At 41.2% G+C, this 19,722-nt stretch overlaps 1 protein-coding gene across 1 annotated transcript in view; it reads right to left on the bottom strand.

The window, feature by feature from the left end:
• Positions 1-19,722, bottom strand: part of LOC129696525 (zinc finger homeobox protein 4-like) — a 331,645-nt gene that overhangs the window by 214,007 nt on the left and 97,916 nt on the right. Inside the window, 2 exon segments of the mRNA XM_055634516.1 lie at positions 12,788-13,290; positions 14,706-17,329. Of these exon segments, the coding sequence (XP_055490491.1) occupies positions 12,788-13,290; positions 14,706-17,283 (3,081 nt within the window). The 5' untranslated portion in view covers positions 17,284-17,329.

The following is a 19,722-nucleotide window of genomic DNA, read 5'->3' as shown; positions in this document are numbered from 1 at the left end:
TGGAGAGATCAAGCTCGTTGTTTCCTTTGCTTAGCATGCCTTGCTGTAAATTCATTCAAAAGTCACCTCATTCTTTGATACACTCTGTACTGCTTCTGCTATGTCATCTATATACCTAAATGAATCCCAGCAATTTGACCATGATATTAGTGGTATACCATCCAAGGCCAAATGAATTTCCAGCTTTGAACTGGCATATCTATTTCTGATCTGAAGTGAAATAATGGAAATTGGAAAGCTAAAATAATAAAAACAAATTATCGAATACATTGGAAATACACCAGTTCAATCAACCTCTGTGGAGCTCCAATCTCCAGAGATGCCACCCGACGATAATACGAGCATTTTCTGCTTTTAATGTTCTCAATCTATCCCATTCACCTCACTAGTTTATCACACAAGTAAAGGGTTACCACAATGAATGGGCAGTGGTGAGTCCTAACAATTATTTTCTAGACAATGCAAGACGAGCAATGAGCATCAGATTAGATTGGTTTTCTCCCCGCTTAGTGGTTCTCTTACCACTTGATACAAGCCTAGTCTCGTGGTTGTACATCAGGATTCTACCAGCTCTGTTGAGTATCTATTCATAACTCACTCTTGGAAATGGATGGGGAAGAGTCCCAACCCAAACTTCATTTGTGTCCTTTCTAGGTTGGTGTTCCAATGTTGCTTAGAGTCATGCAGCATGGAAACAGGCCCTTCCGCCCAACTTGCCCATGCCGACCAGGATGGTTAATATCAGATGGTTCATCTGGGTTTAAGATGTCAAGTTTTAACATGGCTTGATACAATGGTGACTTGCTAAAGGGCAGTTATTTGTCCCTATCGACACTAATCCCACGTTTGGCCCAGATCCCAATAAATCGTTGGTGTTCATGTAATTGTCCAAATGGCTTTTAAATGTTATTGCATTTCATGAAGACATAATAAGTTATCAACTCAGTCAAGACAGCAGATAGTAATTAGGAATTTCCTTGCCTGCCTTTGATCAGATTTCATGAGATATTCCAGAATCAATGTTATGTGTTCCCAGGGTTACATTATTTTGGATATATACCACTGTGCTACCTCAGAGACTGCATGTGTGGTGCATGGATTGTGATGGTGGGGTCTGGGGCAATGGCTGAAATGTATGATTCAAATAAATCAGAGAACTGGATATTGAATTAGATACGATAGTTCAGTGGCAAAACAAGTTACATTCTGCCGGTTTACTAATTTTAGAAATTTGGAAGAAACAATTTGCTTTAGTAATGATAATAATGAAATCTCCAGATTGCCAGTAATGGCCAAAAGCAAAATAGTGCAATAGGTGTAAATTTGAAACAAGGAAATGCTAAAAACACTCACAAGTTTGGGCAGCATCAGTGCAGAGAGAAACAAATTAACCTTTCATCAGAACATATCATCAAGATCTCTGACATAGTTTAGGAAGGAAATATCTGAAGAAGGGTCTCTACCCGAAACGTCACCCATTCCTCCTCTCCAGCGATGCTGCCTGTCCCGCTGAATTACTCTAGCATTTTGTGTCTATCTTCAGTGTAAACCAACATCTGCAGTTCCTTCCTACACAATGTGCCATCCTTACCTGGTCTTGGCTATATATGATTTCACACAAACTGCTGCCCTCTAGCAAGCCATCATTGTTCTTCTTCTTGCATATGGCGTGCACAGCCTAAAGCTGGAGATCAAGGGTAGTCATCCAGGCCAAGGCAGCATCAGTTACTGGGTGGATGGCTTTGATTCCACTAGGGAAAAGCCTCAGTGGGCAGTCATTCACGATATGTGGGATGGTCTGGTCTGGATGTCCACAGTCGCAAACAGGGCTGTCTGCATTCATTGTAACAAGCCATGATAAAACTTGACAAGTTAAACCCAGACGAACCATCTGATATCAACCTCAGCACTGGTTTCAGATTCAACGAAAGGCCCAATCAAACTTGGGACATCGTCCTCACAAACATCTGATAATTTAGAACAAAATCTGGGAAGTTGTCACACTAATTAGTGAAGAATCAATCTGACAATAACCACAATCACACCAGAGGTTGTTGTGTAGTGTATTCCAGAAAGGCACGAGTATCCATAGAAATGTCACAAGATTAACATTGCTTCAAGGGCAGTGAGGCCTACAGGTTGAAGAGGCTCCGAAGAAGGGTCTCGACCCGAAATGTCACCCATTCCTCCTATCCAAAGAGGTTGCCTATTCCGCTGAGTTACTCCAGCATCTTGTGTCTATTTCAGGTTATTCTCAATGACTGTTCTCTCTCAGCTGATAAACAGAAATGCACCCCATCGAACACATTTGGAAGAAACAGACGGCAGAAAGGGAACATAATATGTTCTCCACTCTCCCCCACCTCATCCCTCACTCCACAGAATCGTCGCAGAAACTCAGAAGGACCATATCACATGCCCAAACATCTTCAGCTGTTTCAGCAATGCCCTTCTCTCCAGCACAAAGGGCAGGAGCTTGGGCCTTTGTTCACCACTACATTGCTTTCATCCCTTGGCTGTGAATTGGCTTTTGCATTTAACACAAGCTGGCCAATATTCAGGTCAAGTCAGGTCAAGTCAAGCCAAGTTTATTATTAAATGCACAAGTATGGCGAGCATACTTGTGCTGTAAATGAACATCTGCTGTAAATGAACATCTTGCATGTGGCAGTACCACAGACAACACACAGAACATAAATTACATGCAAATAGTACATAAATTACACAAATTCTGCAAGGCAATGAAAGGAAAGAGACTGCGCAAATAAACAAGGTGTTAGTTCAAAATACAATTAGTAAATAAATCCATGGTGGTGCTTGAATGGTCCATAGTGTTCGGTGCCGAGGTTGGATTTGTGTTGTGCAGAAGGTAAACACTAAATGCTGGAGTAACTCAGCGGGACAGGCAGCATCTCTGGAGAGAAGGAGTGTGTGACGTTTTGGGTCGAGACCCTTCTTCAGACTGATCTACACATTAGTGTTGTGCAGGTTGGTTCAAGAACCTGATGGTTGTAGGAAAGTGCTCCTCCTGAAACTGGAGGTGTGGGATTTCAGGCTCGACTGGGACAATGAGAGGGCATGGGCCAGATGGTGGGGATCCTTGATGACAGATGCAGCCTATCTACATGAGGCAGTGCATCATGTAGATGCTTTTGATGGTGGAGAGGGTTGGGATGAGTCCACAACGTGTGCTCCTGTGACCCATAACTACGGCACCACACAGTACCGGGCATTAACCAACTCCGACAATCACAAAAATAGGCTCTTAGGCTTTTCTGCTCTAACTATTACTCAAGTTACCACTGGCCAACTTACACCAACCAGCCTAAATGATTAAAAATAATAATAATTTAAAATTCCATTTCAGTGCGTAGATACCACATAAATCTAGGGCAGCTTGTAAACTTAGTGGATGGCTAATCTTTCAAATCATTTTAGATGTCTCCTTCAAACCAAAAAGACTCAGAGGTTTATAGCTAGTGGCCAAATATGTTATTTTAAAATGTAGTTACAGATACAGAGGGTTTGGCTTCGCACTTCAAAGTACCGTACAACTTGTTGCTGCAATAAAACCTGCCAGTCAGGGGCTTACTACACCCATACTATTTCCGTTAAGATTTAAATTCTCTTTGACCGTAAAGCCAATCCTCAAATTATATGCAATTTTCTTTCAGTCCATATACGGTTTTGTTGCCTATACTCTGTCGGAGAACTCTGCAATGGAAATGCCTGTCAGTTTTCCTCAGATTGCACTATATAAGGTTCTCTTTGTCATCGCCAAACTCAGCTCCAGCTGCATCATCGTACACCTGCAGTTTGGAGGAAATGCTGGTGAGCTTTTGATGGCGTATGATTTTAATAATGATGCCATGATAGTTGAACAGAAACACACACATGTTCACACACACACACACGGTTGCGTATGCGCCTGTATTAATAGAATTAACTGAAAACAGGTGCTGGCAGCAGACTTCCCCAACCCCCATCATCTCCCACACCATCCCCTTCCCGATCATGACTAAAACAGGTTCTCCATCTGTATATTGGTACAGCCTTTGATTTCTTTGGATTGAAGTGCTACTCTTTTAAGAATAATAATGTATTGGTTGTTTTCTTACTTCATTGGTTCCATGTTTAATGCTTTATAATTATTGCCAGAAGACTCAATGGTTTATATTAATTTCATTGCACTATACATCATGGATTACATTTAAGTAATACATTTCACAGTACCGTGTAGCATTTTGGATTGGCAAAGAGTGCACACAAATCTTCATTGTTCGTACAAAGTTTCCACATTTGGTTTGTTTGCACAATTACCATTTTAATAGGGTAAAATTTACTGAGCAGAATTTCTTCCAAAGTATTAAATAATATTTGATCGCTGATAAAAATGAGTAAGCTGAAGGGAAAGAATACATTGTGCATGAATGTGCCATACTGCATGACTGGGCTTGGTTTACAGTCATAAAGTGATACAATGTGGGAACAGGCACTTTGGCCCAACTTGCCCACACTGACCAACATGTCCCATCTATACTAGTCCCACCTGCCAGCATTTAGTCCATATCCCTCTAAATTTATCCTATCCACGTACTTGTCTAAATGTTTTGTAAATATTGCAATAGTATCTGCCTCAACCACATCCTCCAGTTCATACATCCATTACACAAACTCCTCGGGTTCCAATTAAATCTTTCCTCCCTCACCTTAAACCGATATCCTCTGATTCTCGCTTCCCCTATTCTAGGCATAAGACTCTTCTCATGATTTTGTACACGATAAGATCAACCCTCACCCTCCAAGAAACATAGTCCGAGCCTCCTCAACCTCTCCCTGTAGCTCAGGCCCTCGAGTCCTGGCAACATCCTCATAAATCTTCCAGGCACCCTTTGCGGCTTGACAACATCTTTCCTGTAGCATGGTGCCCAAAACTGTACAAAATACTCCAAATGTAGTCTCACCAACATCTTATACAACTGCAGCATGACCTCCCAAATTTTATACTCAGTATGTGTAGGAAGGAACTGCAGACACTGGTTTAAACCAAAGAGACACAAAATGCTGGAGTAACTCAGCGTGTCAGACAGCATCTCTGTAGAAAGGAATAGGTGACATTTGGGGTCAAGACTGAAGAAGGGTCTCAACCCGAAACATCGTCTATTCCTTTTCTCTGACTGATGGCGGCCTTTTGGCCCCACCCCATCTACCTGTCAAGGAACCATGTGATTGTATGCCTAGATCCCTCTGCTCTATAACACTCCCCAGAGTCCTACCATTCACCGTGTAGATCCTGCGCATGTTACACTTCCCAAAACACAACACCTCACATTTTTCTGTATTTAATTCCAGCAACCATTCCTCAGCCCACCTGCCCAATCGGTCAAGGTCCTGCTATAATTTTTGACAGCCATCTTCACCATCTACAATATCACCCACTTTCGTGTCATCTGCAAACCTGCTAATCACACGTACTTTCTCTTCCAAATCATTGATATGAATTACAAACAGCAATGGGCCCAACACCGAACCCTGAGGCACACAACTAGTCACAAGCCCCTACTATTACCCCACACTTTCTTCCATGAAGCCAATTTTCTATCCATTCAGCTATCTCACCTTGGATCTCATGCAATCTAACCTTCCTGAGCTGCCTACCATGCAAAACCTTGTTGAATGCTTTGCTGAAATCCATATATACAATGCCTACAAATCTGCCCTATTTAACCTTTTTGGTAACATCTTCAAAAAACTCATACTTGTGAGACATGACCTCCCACATATACAACCATGCTGACTATTCCTAATCAGCCCCTGCCATCAAAATGCAGGTATCTCTTATCCCTCAGGATATTATCTAGTAACTTTCTTACCACAGATCTTAGGCTCACTGGCTTGCAGTTTCCAGGCTTTTCCCTGCAGCCGCACTTGAAAAGAGGCACATCATTTGCCACCCTCCATTCTTCTGCCACCTCACCCGTATTTAATTACGACGTAATTCTCAGCCAGGGCACCTGCAATTTCCTCTCTAGTTTGCCTCAGTATCTTCAGGTATATCTGATCAGGCCTGGGAGATTTGTCTACCTGTCATGCACATCAGACCTTAAACACCTTTTCGACTGTAATTCTCCGTGGATTGTCACCTTGATGTGGTGGAGAAGCTTGTGTGGATCGACGCCATCTGGAGCTATGCTCCTGGTAGGGCCACCCTTGGCGGTAAAGTCGAGGGGGAGGACTCTGACAAAGAGCAATCCACCCAAGACCTCAACGGTGGAACAGGCGGAGGGAGGATGATGGCTGCCCTTAGTGGAGCGTCACAACGGCTGGGACAGAGGATGAAGGCTTCAGCAGAAAAGGGTCCCTGGTCCTCTTGGACTCCATGCCACTGGATCCTGACCCAGATCTGTCAAGGACCCTGTGGTGGCTGTCTGAGCACCAGTCTCCCCACGTTAAACAAAGTCACGCACTGGCGTCCTCCACCCCTGAAGCCATCTATGGTCAGCCATGACTGAAGGTGGCCTAAGAACTGACTGCTCTCAAGAAACATCTATTGACTGCCTCAAGTTCCCCAGTCCTCATGTCTTTCCCCACAAAGTTATGTGTGAACATTACCCCAAAAAAGACACAAAGTGCTGAAATAACTCAGCGGGACAGGCAGTATCTCTAGGGCACATGGATAGTTGATGTTTCGGGTCTGGACCCATCTTCAGACCCGAAACACCACCTATCCCCATTCTTCAGTGATGTTGCCTAACCCACTGAGTTACTACAGTAGTTTCTGTCTTTTCTTTGGTAAACTTGTATCTGCAGTCCCTTATGTCTAAAATGACCCCTTGGTGTATTTTAGTAATTGAACTGTGGGATCAACTGTTAAAAAGTCAGTCTTTTTTACTTGAGAATGCGAACCAGGAAAAGCGTTAGAACCGGAATCTTGTTTGACAATTTACACTACTTCTGAATGTATTGACAGTTACTGAGGAATTCCCATGGATATACTAGTTTTGATAATAAAACTTCCCCAATGGATAAAAGATGGTTGCAGGAGTCAGGAAAGAGATAACAATGGGGCAGGCAATCCTAAAGATATTTGTTGCTTTTTTCACTGAGGAGAAAATACCCTGGATTGGGTTCTCAGATATTTTTGTTACATACTCTTGGTGGAAGAGCGCTCATAATCTACTTGAGAATATTTATACTAAAATGTGTGTTGATTTAGAGGAGAATTTCAAGCAGTATTACTAACTGTTTTTAAAGGACAGTCAAGAGTTGACAAAAGTTTTTTAATAATACCCTGTTGTGTTTGACTGTATATTGATACAGAGACGCCCAAAATCAGCATCCACTGAATTAAAAAAAGAAAACAATTACACTGACTTGCATTAAAAGCACCACAGCATTTGGTCAGGAAGTGCAAACTATTGGAATGCAAACTCTCTGTGGATGAATCCGAAGGGGATCCTTCGGAATCTGCAGTTGATGGTGTCTCCCAAGAGATTCTCTTGCTGTCATGTGTCCCTTGAATTTTATTGGGACTGTGTCAAGGGGCACAGTTATGAAGCATAATGGGCCCTTTCTGAATGTTAACCAGCAACACAAATAGATAGAGTGGGAAAGAAGGCATATGGTATGCTTCCCTTCTTACATCGGGACATTGAATAGATGAGTCAGGAGTGCACACTGCAGCTATATGAAACTTTAATTGGGCCACCTTTGGAGGATTGCGTGCAATTCTGATTGGCCCTTTAAAGGAAGTATGTGGAGACTTTAGAGAGAGTGCAGAAGAGGTTTACCAATGTGCCGTTAGAATTAGAGAGCATTAGCTATAAGGAGAAGTTGGACACATTTGGATTGTTTTCTCTGGAGCATTGGAGGCTGAGGGGGAGGTCTGATGGAAGTAAATAAAATTATCAGAGCATAGACAGTCAGAACCTTTTTTTTCCCAGAATGGAAACGTCAAAGACGAAAGGGCATAGATTTAAGGTGAGAGGGGCAAAGTTTAACGGAGCTGTGCTGAACAAGTTTTGTTTTATACACACAGAGAGTGGTGGTTGTCTGGAAAAATGCTTCCAGGGGTGCTGGTGAAGGAATATAACAATAATGCCATTTTGAGGCTTTTGGATGGGCACATACATATGCAGGGAATGGAGTTATATGGATCACATGTGAGCAAAGGAGATTAGTTTAACCTGGCATCATGTTCGGCCTAGACATTGTGGGTCAGACCTGGGCTGTACTGCACTATGTTCTATGAGATTCTGTCAATGTTTAGTGACTGTTATCAACATTTTAGCAATGTGATTTTGGGTAAGTTCATAACACATTGAGAATGTATAAAGATTTGGACAATAAATAATTTTAACCATGGATAAAACGATGATTGTTGGAGATTGTCTACTTGATACAATCATCTAAGGTCACATTTCCCCCTTACACGTTTAAGAGTATCACTGAAAATATTGTCTAGTTAAACCATCAGATTATGTAATTCACAAGTCCTCGTGAAGTTTGCTTTGAAGGATTCCCAAATATCAAGTCAAAAGGAAATAATGCATAGGAAGGAACTGCAGATGCTGGTTTAAACCGAAGACAGACACAAAATGATGGAGCAACTCAGTGGGTCAGGCAGCTTTTATGGAGAGAAGGAATGGGTGATGTTTTGGGTCGAGACCCTTCTTCAGACTGAAAGTCACGGGAAAAGGAAATGAGAGATATAGACGATGACGCAGAGAGATAAAGAACAATGAATGAAAGATATGTAAAAAAGTAATGATGATAAAGTAAACAGGCCATGGTTAGCTGTTTGTTGGGTGAAAACGAGAAGTTGGTGTGACTTGGGTGGGGAAGGGATAGAGAGAGAGGGAATGCTGGGGCTACTTGAAGTTAGGGAAATCAATATTCATGCCAGTGAGCTGTAAGCCGCCCAAGCAAAATATGAGATGCTGTTCCTCCAATTTGCGTTTAGCCTCACTCTGACAATGGAGGAGACCTAGGACAGAAAGGTCTGTGTAGGAATGTGAAGGAGAATTAAAATGTCCAGCAACTGGGAGATCAGGTAGGTTCAGGCGGGCTGTGCATGGTGTTCCGCAAAACGATCGTCCAGTCTGCGTTTGGTCTCGCCGATGGATAAGAGTCCACATCTTGAACAATGGATACAGTAGATGAGGTTGGAGGAGGTGCAAGTGAACCTCTGCCTAGCCTGAATGGACTGTCGGGGTCCCTGGACAGAGTCAAGGGAGGAGGTATAGCGACAGGTATTGCATCTTCTGCAGTTGCATGGGAAGGTACCGGGGGTGGTTTGGGTGGGAAGGGATGAGTTAACCAGGGAGTTGCAGTAGGAACGGTCTCTGCAGAAGGCGGAAAGGGGTGGAGATGGGAAGAAGTGACTAGTGTTGGGATGCCGTTGGAGGCGGCAAAAATTTCAGAGGATTATGTGTTGTATGCGACAGCTGATGGGGTGAAAGGTAAGGACTAGGGTGACTCTGTCTCTGTTGCGACTATGGGGAGGGGGAACAAGGGTGGAGCTGCGGGGTACCGAGGAGACACGAGTGAGGGCCACGGATAGGGGGGCATGGGGTACCATGTCTCTTCGGTACCCTGCAGCTCTGCCCTTGCTCCGCCCTTGCTCCCCCTCATCGCAACACAGGCAGAGTCCTCCTAGTCCTTAACTTTCACCCCATTAGTCGTTCACTTGCACCTCCTCCAACCTCATCATGAACATTTTCGCTCAGCCCGCCTGAACCTACCTGATCTCCCGGTTGCTAGACACTTTAATTCTCCTTTCCATTCCTACACAGACCTTTCTGTCCTCAGTCTCCTCCATTGTCAGAGCAAGTCTAAACGCAAATTGGAGGAACAGCATCTCATTTTTCGCTTGGGCAGCTTACAGCCCCGTGGTATGAATCTCTCCCTCTCTCACAAATTTTTGGGATGTTTGGTTAAGTTTAGAGATACAGCACAGAAACAGGCCCTTCAGCCCACCAAGTCCCCACTGATGAACAATCCCCTTATACTAACACTATCCTACACACACTAAGGACAATTTACAATTTTACCAAGTCAATTAACCTACAAACCTGTACATCGTAGGAGTGTGGGAGGAAACCGGAGCTCCCGGTGAAAGCCCACGAACCACGTGGTCACAGGGAGAATGGACAAACTCTGTACAGATAGCACCCGTAGTCAGGAATGAACCCAGGTCTCTGGCGCTGTTAGACAGCAACTCTACCTCTGCACCACCTTGCCGAGTATTTTAATGACCTTATTTAGTGAGCAGCCTCTTTGAGATGTTCATGAATTTCTATCCAGGCCAGAATCTTTAAGGGGAGAATTGAATTACAATGTTTTCTTTTCAATTCAATACCTGTTGCCTTTTGAATGAGACACAATCAAACTCAGTAGGTTGATGGGATTAACAAAGGACAGCTTTCAGCTTGCCCATATAAGGTCTGACCTGCAATCACTACTGCTGTCTGCAAGGATTCTCCCTGTCCACCCTGAGCATTATATGGGTGTTTTCACTTGGAAGAAATATTCCCTACTCAAACAGCAGCCATTCCACATAGTTGCAAGTGTAAACTTTAGACTATCACCAATGCACTAAAGTATTATGTTCTGGTTAAATCTGAGGTCCCTAATTGCAGCTTTTATGGCAGATACTTTCTGTGCACAATTATTTTGAACTGTCATTGATTCTGAATGTTTCTGCTGAGAATTAAAAAAAACATTTGTGAAAAATTCAATTTTCCATTTCCATTCATTCCCGAGGACCTTGCTTAAAACCTAGCACTGCAATATCAGTCTACTGTGGCTCGGTATTTTTGAAAAAAATCATATGTCATATAATTGGCATGATGGTTATGCCTTCTGGGTTTAGCTTGTCAAGATTCCTCTCGCCACAACACTCGGAAAATAATAGCAGAATCAATAAAATGGATGAGATATTTGCAGCTGTTGTGTGTCAATAAACCTGCAATAACTCTTTAGTGTGTGCTGACCAGACATGATTCTAAAACCTTCTCAGCAACATTAAACATGCTGATTTGTAAAGAGAGCAAGCACCTTCATGAAAACTAGCAGATTTGTTATTAGTTAAAAAAACTTTCATTATGTTCAAAAATCTCCTCATATTTTAAGTCATTTTCCCCCCCCATTTTGTAACCTTGTTACTTTACTAATTAAAAATAGGATTCTGTTCTCACCTTCACATCTATCAAATATTCATGGCATTCCAGCTGAATGTTAAATAAATCTTGCTATTAGTGGGTGTCCTACGTGAATACACAGATAAGATCTGAAGAATGGATTCTATAATTACTGTATATTCTCTGCATGTCAAAGATGATTAATGGTGTTGGCAAGTGCCTAATATATTCTGAATTTTAATCTTCTGCACAAAACAATTTTTCAAAATAAATTTGAATGTTGTCAATCATTTACTAAAGTTTGAAAGTTTTGTAAATCAAGACAACTCAATCAATGCTCAGCTTAAAACAAAACACCAACATTTAGCGGGAAACAAATTTCTAAGTGAAGCGTATTGACAATCATCTGATCATCTCTATTTTTTTTTATGTGTCATACATGAAAGACCAAACTTGCCTTCACACAACTGGCCCAACATCAAAGTCACATGTTTCCGGCTTTGCATGATTCTAAAATATCAGCGAGCTTCAGCAACATCACACTTTCAACTGAGCATTCAGTCCTCAGGAAGGTCAACTCGTGATGTCAAGTAAACATGTTGAAACAGCAATGGCCTTTCAAGTTATTAATAATTTCACGATTCTTTGGTGAATCTTGTGTCAGCATTCCAAAGAGCCACTTTTCTGCATAATTATTAGTGCCTTGGTCTAAGAGTTCGAAAAGCTGCAATTCGTCAGCCACACCTATCAAGTACTCCTTTTCTGAAGTATAATTAGGAATGTCCATTACTACAACCATATCCTAAATTCATCTATTAAATATTTTGTCAAACAGTGGGACAAACATGGTTTTGTGCCCAGCTTCATTCATTGAGACTAAAAATATATTTGGCTTCACAAACACATCCTGTTGTGAAAGAACATCCCAGAAACATACAGTGAGATCACATCCAGCCAGCATCGTGTAATCAACATCAAAAAGTGAGGAAGGGAAACAAACATGTAAAAATTAGGACTGTTATTACTAATAATGCAGTTGAATCTTCTTGTATAGATTACCTCATCTGTGAAGGGTCAATATTTTCATCCCTTAAAAATAAAGGTTCTAATACAAGACCATTTTTTTCACGTTCATTGAACAAATGGTTCACCGATTTGCACCTTTATTCCTTATCATTACTGTCTTCCTTTCTCGCTGCTGAGGCACACTGGTTTGCTTTTTTAAAATTTTTTTATTATAAACTAAATTAGCTGCATGCACAGAGCTATACATGACCAAATAATGGGAAAATAAACAAACCAAATGTGCCCTCAATAATGGTCAATTTGAAAACTTTCCAATGCATACCATTTATCAACCAATTAAAAATGCACACTTGGAAACAATTACCTAATTTAAAATGCATTTTAAATATAATTAAAATAATCCTATATGCTTTAGTTCCATTTCATTGTGCACATTCAGTTTGAATTTTAAGGGATGCAGCCATAATGGTCTGCATTATGCTGGCTGATTTAATTTTTCCATATAATCATTTTCAATTCTGTCATTTCAAATCACAACAAACTTAGATTCATCACAAAATATTGTTTTTTGAAGCACTAAATATTGTATGCATATAAATGATCAGATCTTGTGTTCTTACCTTGTACAGCTTGACTGCTGCCTCGTGCCTATGGTTGGTGCAATGAAGACGCAACTTATCCACACTGTTAGTATAATAGTCACAGGCATTGCATTTCAGATGCACGGGATTCCCAATAGCTACACACTTCAGCCTCCATTCATTAGGTTTGCCACCTTCTCTGATGTGGGCCACCAGCTGATACTTCTGCATGTGTTTGTCTGTCTTACAATGGAGTTGAAAGTTGGCCTTCAGCTGAGTGTTGTAGTTGCAGAGCTTACACTGGTAGACGTCTCCAATCACAGCCTTCCACTCCTCTTCAGGGAGTGAACGTTCACTGTTCACATGCAAGCTCAGGGCCTCCAGGCTGTCGGAGGTAAATCTGTTGCAAACAGCACACTGGAACAACCTCAGAGAAGGGTCATTGATGTAAGGTGAAATCTCACTGGCAGTAAGGAAGGATAGGTCATCGCCCACTAGCTGACCACTTGCAAGCCTCATTTCAGGTGGTAGCTCGCTAGTAACTGCAAAGAGAAAGGAATCAGAAGGAAACAGTTTGCTGTTAAAGTCCAAAAGCACATCCTATGAAGCAGAAACAGAGGAATTGCTTGAAAAAAAAACCTTGAGGAGTTTGCTTTCTCTGGAGCTTAAACTATAAAAAGCTATTATAGGATTGAATGAGGATCAATTGCAATTATCCCTTTCAACTCCGAAATTCCCTCATCAGGTAACTTTAATTACTCCTATTGGGCATGATGTCATCCCTGAATTTGTATTTTTAAAGGGGTGTAAGTTGATGAATAACAAAACAAAATTGTAGCACATTTAGAAGGGCCCCAATTTACTTTCACTTAACTAACTGAAGTTACAGCAAGAATCACTAGTCCTGAAAAATTCCTGGGAGCAGCTCCCTTTACTTCAGCGTTACTTTGCTGTAAGTGCCTCAGAAACTCTATTTACACAGCAATGCTTGCAGATCTAGAGTAGCTCCCAAAAATTTCCCAGGAGTGCCGAAACATTTCTATGTAAAATATTACATTAAAATAAAATCAAAAGCATTGGTGTTAAATTCAGAATTACAGCAGCACAACAAATGCATCCAAACTATGAACCATCTCACTTAAATTTTGCACCTTCATGGTCAGTATTAAAATAAGAATCTTTCAATAATGGAGATCACTAGATTCTCAGGACATTATTAATTGTGCAGATTTATCATTCTGAGAGAGACATAAAATGCTGGAGTAACTCAGCGGGACAGGCAGCATCCCTGGAGAGAAGGGATGGGTGACGTTTTGGGTCGAGAACCCTTCTTCAGACTGATTATCATCCTGAGCTGAGGTATTTGTCATTATATTTTTGCTTATTAACTACTGACATATTAAGCAGGCATTGATACAGGCCAGAGAACTTCATTTTAAAAATAATTTATTTGCCTTGACAGTTACTCAATTTCACAAAACCAATCTCAACTGAAACATAAAATCTTCAAAAGAAAGTATTTTTTAGTAAGGAGAGAACAGATTGCGAACAAAAATAAAGCAAATTACATGTTTGCACAGATATTGCACAAAGTGTAAAAACCCATCTTCCTCAGCATGAAAAGTTTTAAAGCTCAATACTTAATTAATCTACACAGTGGTTAATCATAACAAAAGGGACTCGTAAACATTGGGAATTACACCAAAAGTAAAGCGACATTAAATACATGCATATATAAATTAACACGATGACCTTTCTGCCTAACAGAACATATATATTTGAATGCAATATTTTACGGTTAAGGAACACTCCTGATTACAGCTGGTGATGGAAATTCACAATAAATATTTAATTCTAGTGGGTAAAAGATGGTTCAAAAAATGAATAGGAAATTAACAGGTTAACAAAGTGGAATGACAATTGCAAATGAAAGAAAACAATGCCAATAAGCACTGACCTAGTCCTGATGCCATAGCTGAAGCTTTTGCAGGATCAAGCTGGAATGGATTTAGCATAAATTGCGGGTCAGCTGGACTTTCCAGTTTCAGACCTGTCATGCCTATGTTTTGGGCCAGATAGTACTGGTAAAGCTCGGCCTCGGCAGGTGCCAGGCCCAAGTGCAGACTGTGCTGGATTTGTTTCATGTTCTGCTGCAAGAGCATCATGTTGTGCATGTGCTTTTCACTCGTCATGTGGATGCGAAGATTCCTCGCCACGTTGGTTTCATAATCACACACCTCGCACCGCCAGGTGGGCTTTTGTTTTGGTTTGGATGGGGATGGTGTCCCGCAGTTGCTGAGGCTAGATGTAGGTCCTGGAGCAGTGTGCACAAAGACTTGTTCGCCGCCGCCGTTCTGAAGGTTTTGAACATTGTTTAGGTGCTTGTCTGACTGCATATGAATACTGAGGTTGCCTTTGGTAGTTGTAGAGTAGTTACAAACCTCACAGCGGAAGGGTTTATAGCCACAAGTGTAACTCTCACCCCTGGCTAGCCTAGGGTGAGGTTGCCCAGTCGTACAATACACACAAGTGCTTCCAGGCTCAGGGTGTTTTTCCTTCATATGTGCCTCAAGTGTTTGTTGATATTTGTAGTGCCAGTTACATTTGGGACATTTCAATGTCTTACACGAGTTCCGTGAATGCATCATAGTCATATGGCCACCTAAAGATCGTGATGAGCCAAGGACCGTGTCACATTTGGGACACTCAACACTGCTTCCTGGTGGACTGTCACCTGCCCCTAGTGTGCACGGGTTGCAGCTGTGCTGGTGATGAGAACCAGGACTATCATCATCTCCATGGGTCGAGTCATTTGGTTGAGGGGTTGTGGCATAATCTTTACCGGCACCAGCAAAGTCCTTGCCACCAATGCTATAGATATTTTCACTGCAACTATCCCTGTGTACAGGATGCTGCTTCGCCTTATCCAAGGCATCAAAAACAGTCAGCGAGGAAGATGTACCCTTTTCATTTAAATTTAGCATACTGGGCATTAAAGGAGACATAGAAATGCTTTGGTTTGAGATAGGGAAATCTTTGCTACTATTACGGTCCACTAATCCACTTGACAACAATGCCTCGTCATCATCGAGTTCATTGGAATATGTGTCGTCGTCTTCATCATCATCCATTTGCTCGATGGGCTCACTTTTGATTTGTAACTCTCCATCTGGATGCAAGACAAATGCTTCTTTTGCTCTTTCACAGTTACTCTCTTGGTCCTTGCTCCCTGACAACTTGTTTGACCCAGATGACGAGCGACTGAAGGAAGCTGAGGTAATTGGGGTGGTCAGAGCTGAACTAGACAATCCCCCCAGGTTTGCTTCAGCTTTGTGCACTGTGTTCCCGAGTGACTGATCTGATGAACCGGCAGTGCTCACGCTTCCTTTCAAGAATGCAAGACCTGCCTGAAAAGAATCACCATTTTCTACATGAAATGCACTCCACAATCCACGGTAGGTTGGATCGGGACCTATGAGGTTTGCACTAGAAAAACGTGGATGAATAGAATTTGAATTTTTTGGTTCCAGAAAGCTTATTAGAGGTTCCTTGTCTTTGCCTATCCCCTGTATGATGGCAGAAATATATTTATTATTTAGGAGCTTCTGCTCTTCTTCATTGAGGCCCATCCGATGGTCATGCACAGCATGGGTTACAAATGACTTTACATAGCCAAAAGACAACTTGCACAAGAAACACATCAAAATAGGTTTCCTTTTCCCATCACTAACACAACCATCGAATTTGGACAAGTCCACATTGTTAGGAACATCTTTGGACACGCAGGAGTTTTTGGCCAAGCCGTCGCTGCTAAGATAATCTTTCTCACTACTATGCCGGACATCATAGACGCGGAAACTGTGCAAGACAGGACCGACTCCTGCAAATGCTGAGGTATTTGGGAAAGCCTGTTCGGCAGGAAATTGTTTCCCGAGGGATGAAGCAATATGAAAAGTGTTGATGACTTGCGGGTAGAACGACATTGGTGTAGCGGTTGCTTGCTCATTCTTTTCCCCAGCTGCTGTGAGCGAGTTCAGAAAAAGTGCCGAGGGAAAGAGCTTACTGTTCATTTCTGGCTGCACGTTCTTCCCACTGTCTTTGGAGTCCTCTATTATAAACGCCGACCCATCAGGTTGGTAAACTATCTCCCCTGTCAGATTCTCCACATCGCTATCCTCCAATTCACTTATCTCGCTGTCATTGTCATCCTTCAGAAGAGGAAGACGGGCATTCGGGCAGTGATGCTCCATGTATTTCTGTAAACTTGAGAAAGAAGTGGCACATTCGTTGCAAGGGATCTCTTTCGCTGAGGTAACCTGAGTGGTGGCAGCATTCTCCACGCCGAAATCCAACAAGCTTTTGCTTCTGTGCTCGTCTGTTCTCAGGTTGTCATCCGTGGCGCTACTTTTCCTGTCAGCCTCCATCCCTGCAACTTTCTCTGGCACCTCATTATCAACTTGTGTCGTTCCACATAGCTTTGAAGTGTTATGCCCATTTTCCTGCCTAGCGATAGTAGGGGAGTCACAGGTTTCCATGGCAATTGCTACATGGGAATCTCATTTCATCCAGCCTGTCAGGGACCTGAATAAACAAAAAAATAAGTTGAGAGAAACCATTTTATTAAATAATATTATTCTCCAATAGCTCATCCCTCGTTTACAGACTATAGAAATTTGATATCTAGAACAAGGTGGACCAATCCAATTTGAAATATGGATCTAAACACATTAGCCTTTAACATTTTACTGAAGGAATATGTTAAAAATTGTTACATTATTTATTTCTCCCCTTAAAGTACATACACAATATTTAATTTATTGATGTTTTATATTCTGTAGTCACCTATATAATATTTCTTCAATATAAAACTTTTAATTAACTAGTCTATCATACACCAAAAAAACAATTTCCTATAAAATCATACTGTCACAGTACTGATGCATTTGTAATGATCTGGAGCTTCAAGAGCAGTAATCACTCACACAAATAACATGGCAACACATCCAAAATACTTCACTTTTCAATACAGGCAGCTCCATAATAAAACAAGAGTCTTAATCCATAATCCACAAGCAAGTCATAATGTATATCCCAAAAATGTGCAAAGATCAAAATCAAGCTATAATGTGGGTTTTTGTTCCAACAGGCATATGTAATTGTTGAAAAATACAAGACAATTTTATGCTGTCACCATCTTCCCTACATGTTAGCTAAATGCTAATGCATTCCTTTGCAAAAGTACAGCCCTAACAATGTTCTCCTTAAAAATACACATGAAGAAAACACCTAGAACTGATAGGTTACCTCTCTTCACTAAATGCTTTCAAAAGGCTTTCAGATGGTAAAGTTGCAGTGGGCTTTTTATTTTCCTTTTACGCACACAGACTTTCAGTGAATTTGTCAGCGAAAACACGAGAGAAAAGCAAATTATTATAATGCCAACAGGAAAAAAAAGACTGAGCTCTTCTTTGCTTCACATTTGACCAAATAAATCAGCTTACTTCAAATTTTCCTTCTGTGAGAGCTCTCAGCAGGTATCTAACAAGCCCTGATTAAGCACCAATCAGGATTCTTCCACATGCTTCAGCTACTTCAATAGGCAAAGAAATATAAATTAATATTTAGTGCATCCAGTCCTACCATCCTTGGGGAAAATCAGTGGCAGTTAATTTTTTGTTTCCTACTGTAAAACGTAATGAACACCATTTCAAATACAATTTTGATGTTGTCAGTCCTGGTGGGGTGCCCATCTCTCATCCACTACCTTAATCAACTTCTCTCCTATCTTGAAAGGAATCATATAAAAGCAGCGATGATGAAAATCCTTCAATCATTTTCTCAAAGCAGGTATTGGAGCCAATATATTTCCTTTAGTTGGAACACGGATGTAGTCTGTAAAGGCCCTATCACTATTTCACAGAAGGATAAGGCACGGGAAGAAAAGTTAAGGTAAGAAAAAAATGCTCTGGCTCTCCTTCAGCCTCATTGTCCTCATTGGACTGCAAATACTGTTGAATTAATGTCATACCTAGATCCCGAGCCTCTGGTTGTTGCAGATCTCCACATTTGCAGAATGATGGCACTATACACACCATCAGATGCCACTGAGGTTGGTCAGCCACTTCAATGCTAACTCCTCATACACAACAAAGGCTTTGAGCAAGATAAAGGATAGCCCACTGTACACCTTCAGGGACCAATGTACAAGGATTCCCAAAAATTAAGAAAATTGCCATGTGCAATGTCAATAAGCCAGGATAATTTTGTGCTATATAGCCATGAATAAAACAAAATATTTACTGCTATGAAACACTTGGGGAGCAGAAACTGCTCCGTGTTGTGAACATAATGCTCTAGTATGCAGCAATTTAGGAGATTAATTTAAAACAACTCCTGACTAAATAAGGCTTGGGGGATGCACTTTGCTATTAAACATTGAAGAATAGCTGCTTAAATTTTTTGCCCTAATCAAATCTAATCTCTTCAGCTAAGTCAAAGAGGAAAATGATCAGTTTAAGAGACATCAGAAGATTTACACAGATTGAAAATGAATTAAAATTAGTTTTGCTGTCTAAGATGGGCTAAAATGACAGTCTAATTGCCTCTGAATTGAATATCATAAAGCTTAGCGTGTAATTTTAATCATTGATGAGCTCCAGGTTAATTATGCTCATGGCTTGCATGCAGCATAAAAAAGCATCTCTGAAATGAACCTCAACACAAAGACCATGAAAACCTAATAATTTTCTAATTAGTTCACACATGAGCACATTTACCTCTCTCTGCATTTGCCAATTTAGCACCAACAATATTTGCATCGGAAATTAGGCTATAGTTTTTCGGAGCATTATACAATGCTCCTAACAGTAACATAAAGTATCAGCAGAATAAGTCAGGCAGACGTGAACACCCTTTGAACCTCAAGAATTCACAGCCTTAATGGGACGGTTTTTTAGTCTGCATTTGGCAACTTT

Source organism: Leucoraja erinacea, chromosome 4, assembly GCF_028641065.1.
Source record: "Leucoraja erinacea ecotype New England chromosome 4, Leri_hhj_1, whole genome shotgun sequence".
Taxonomy (NCBI): Eukaryota; Metazoa; Chordata; class Chondrichthyes; order Rajiformes; family Rajidae; genus Leucoraja; species Leucoraja erinaceus.
This window is presented reverse-complemented; position numbering and strand designations above follow the sequence as displayed.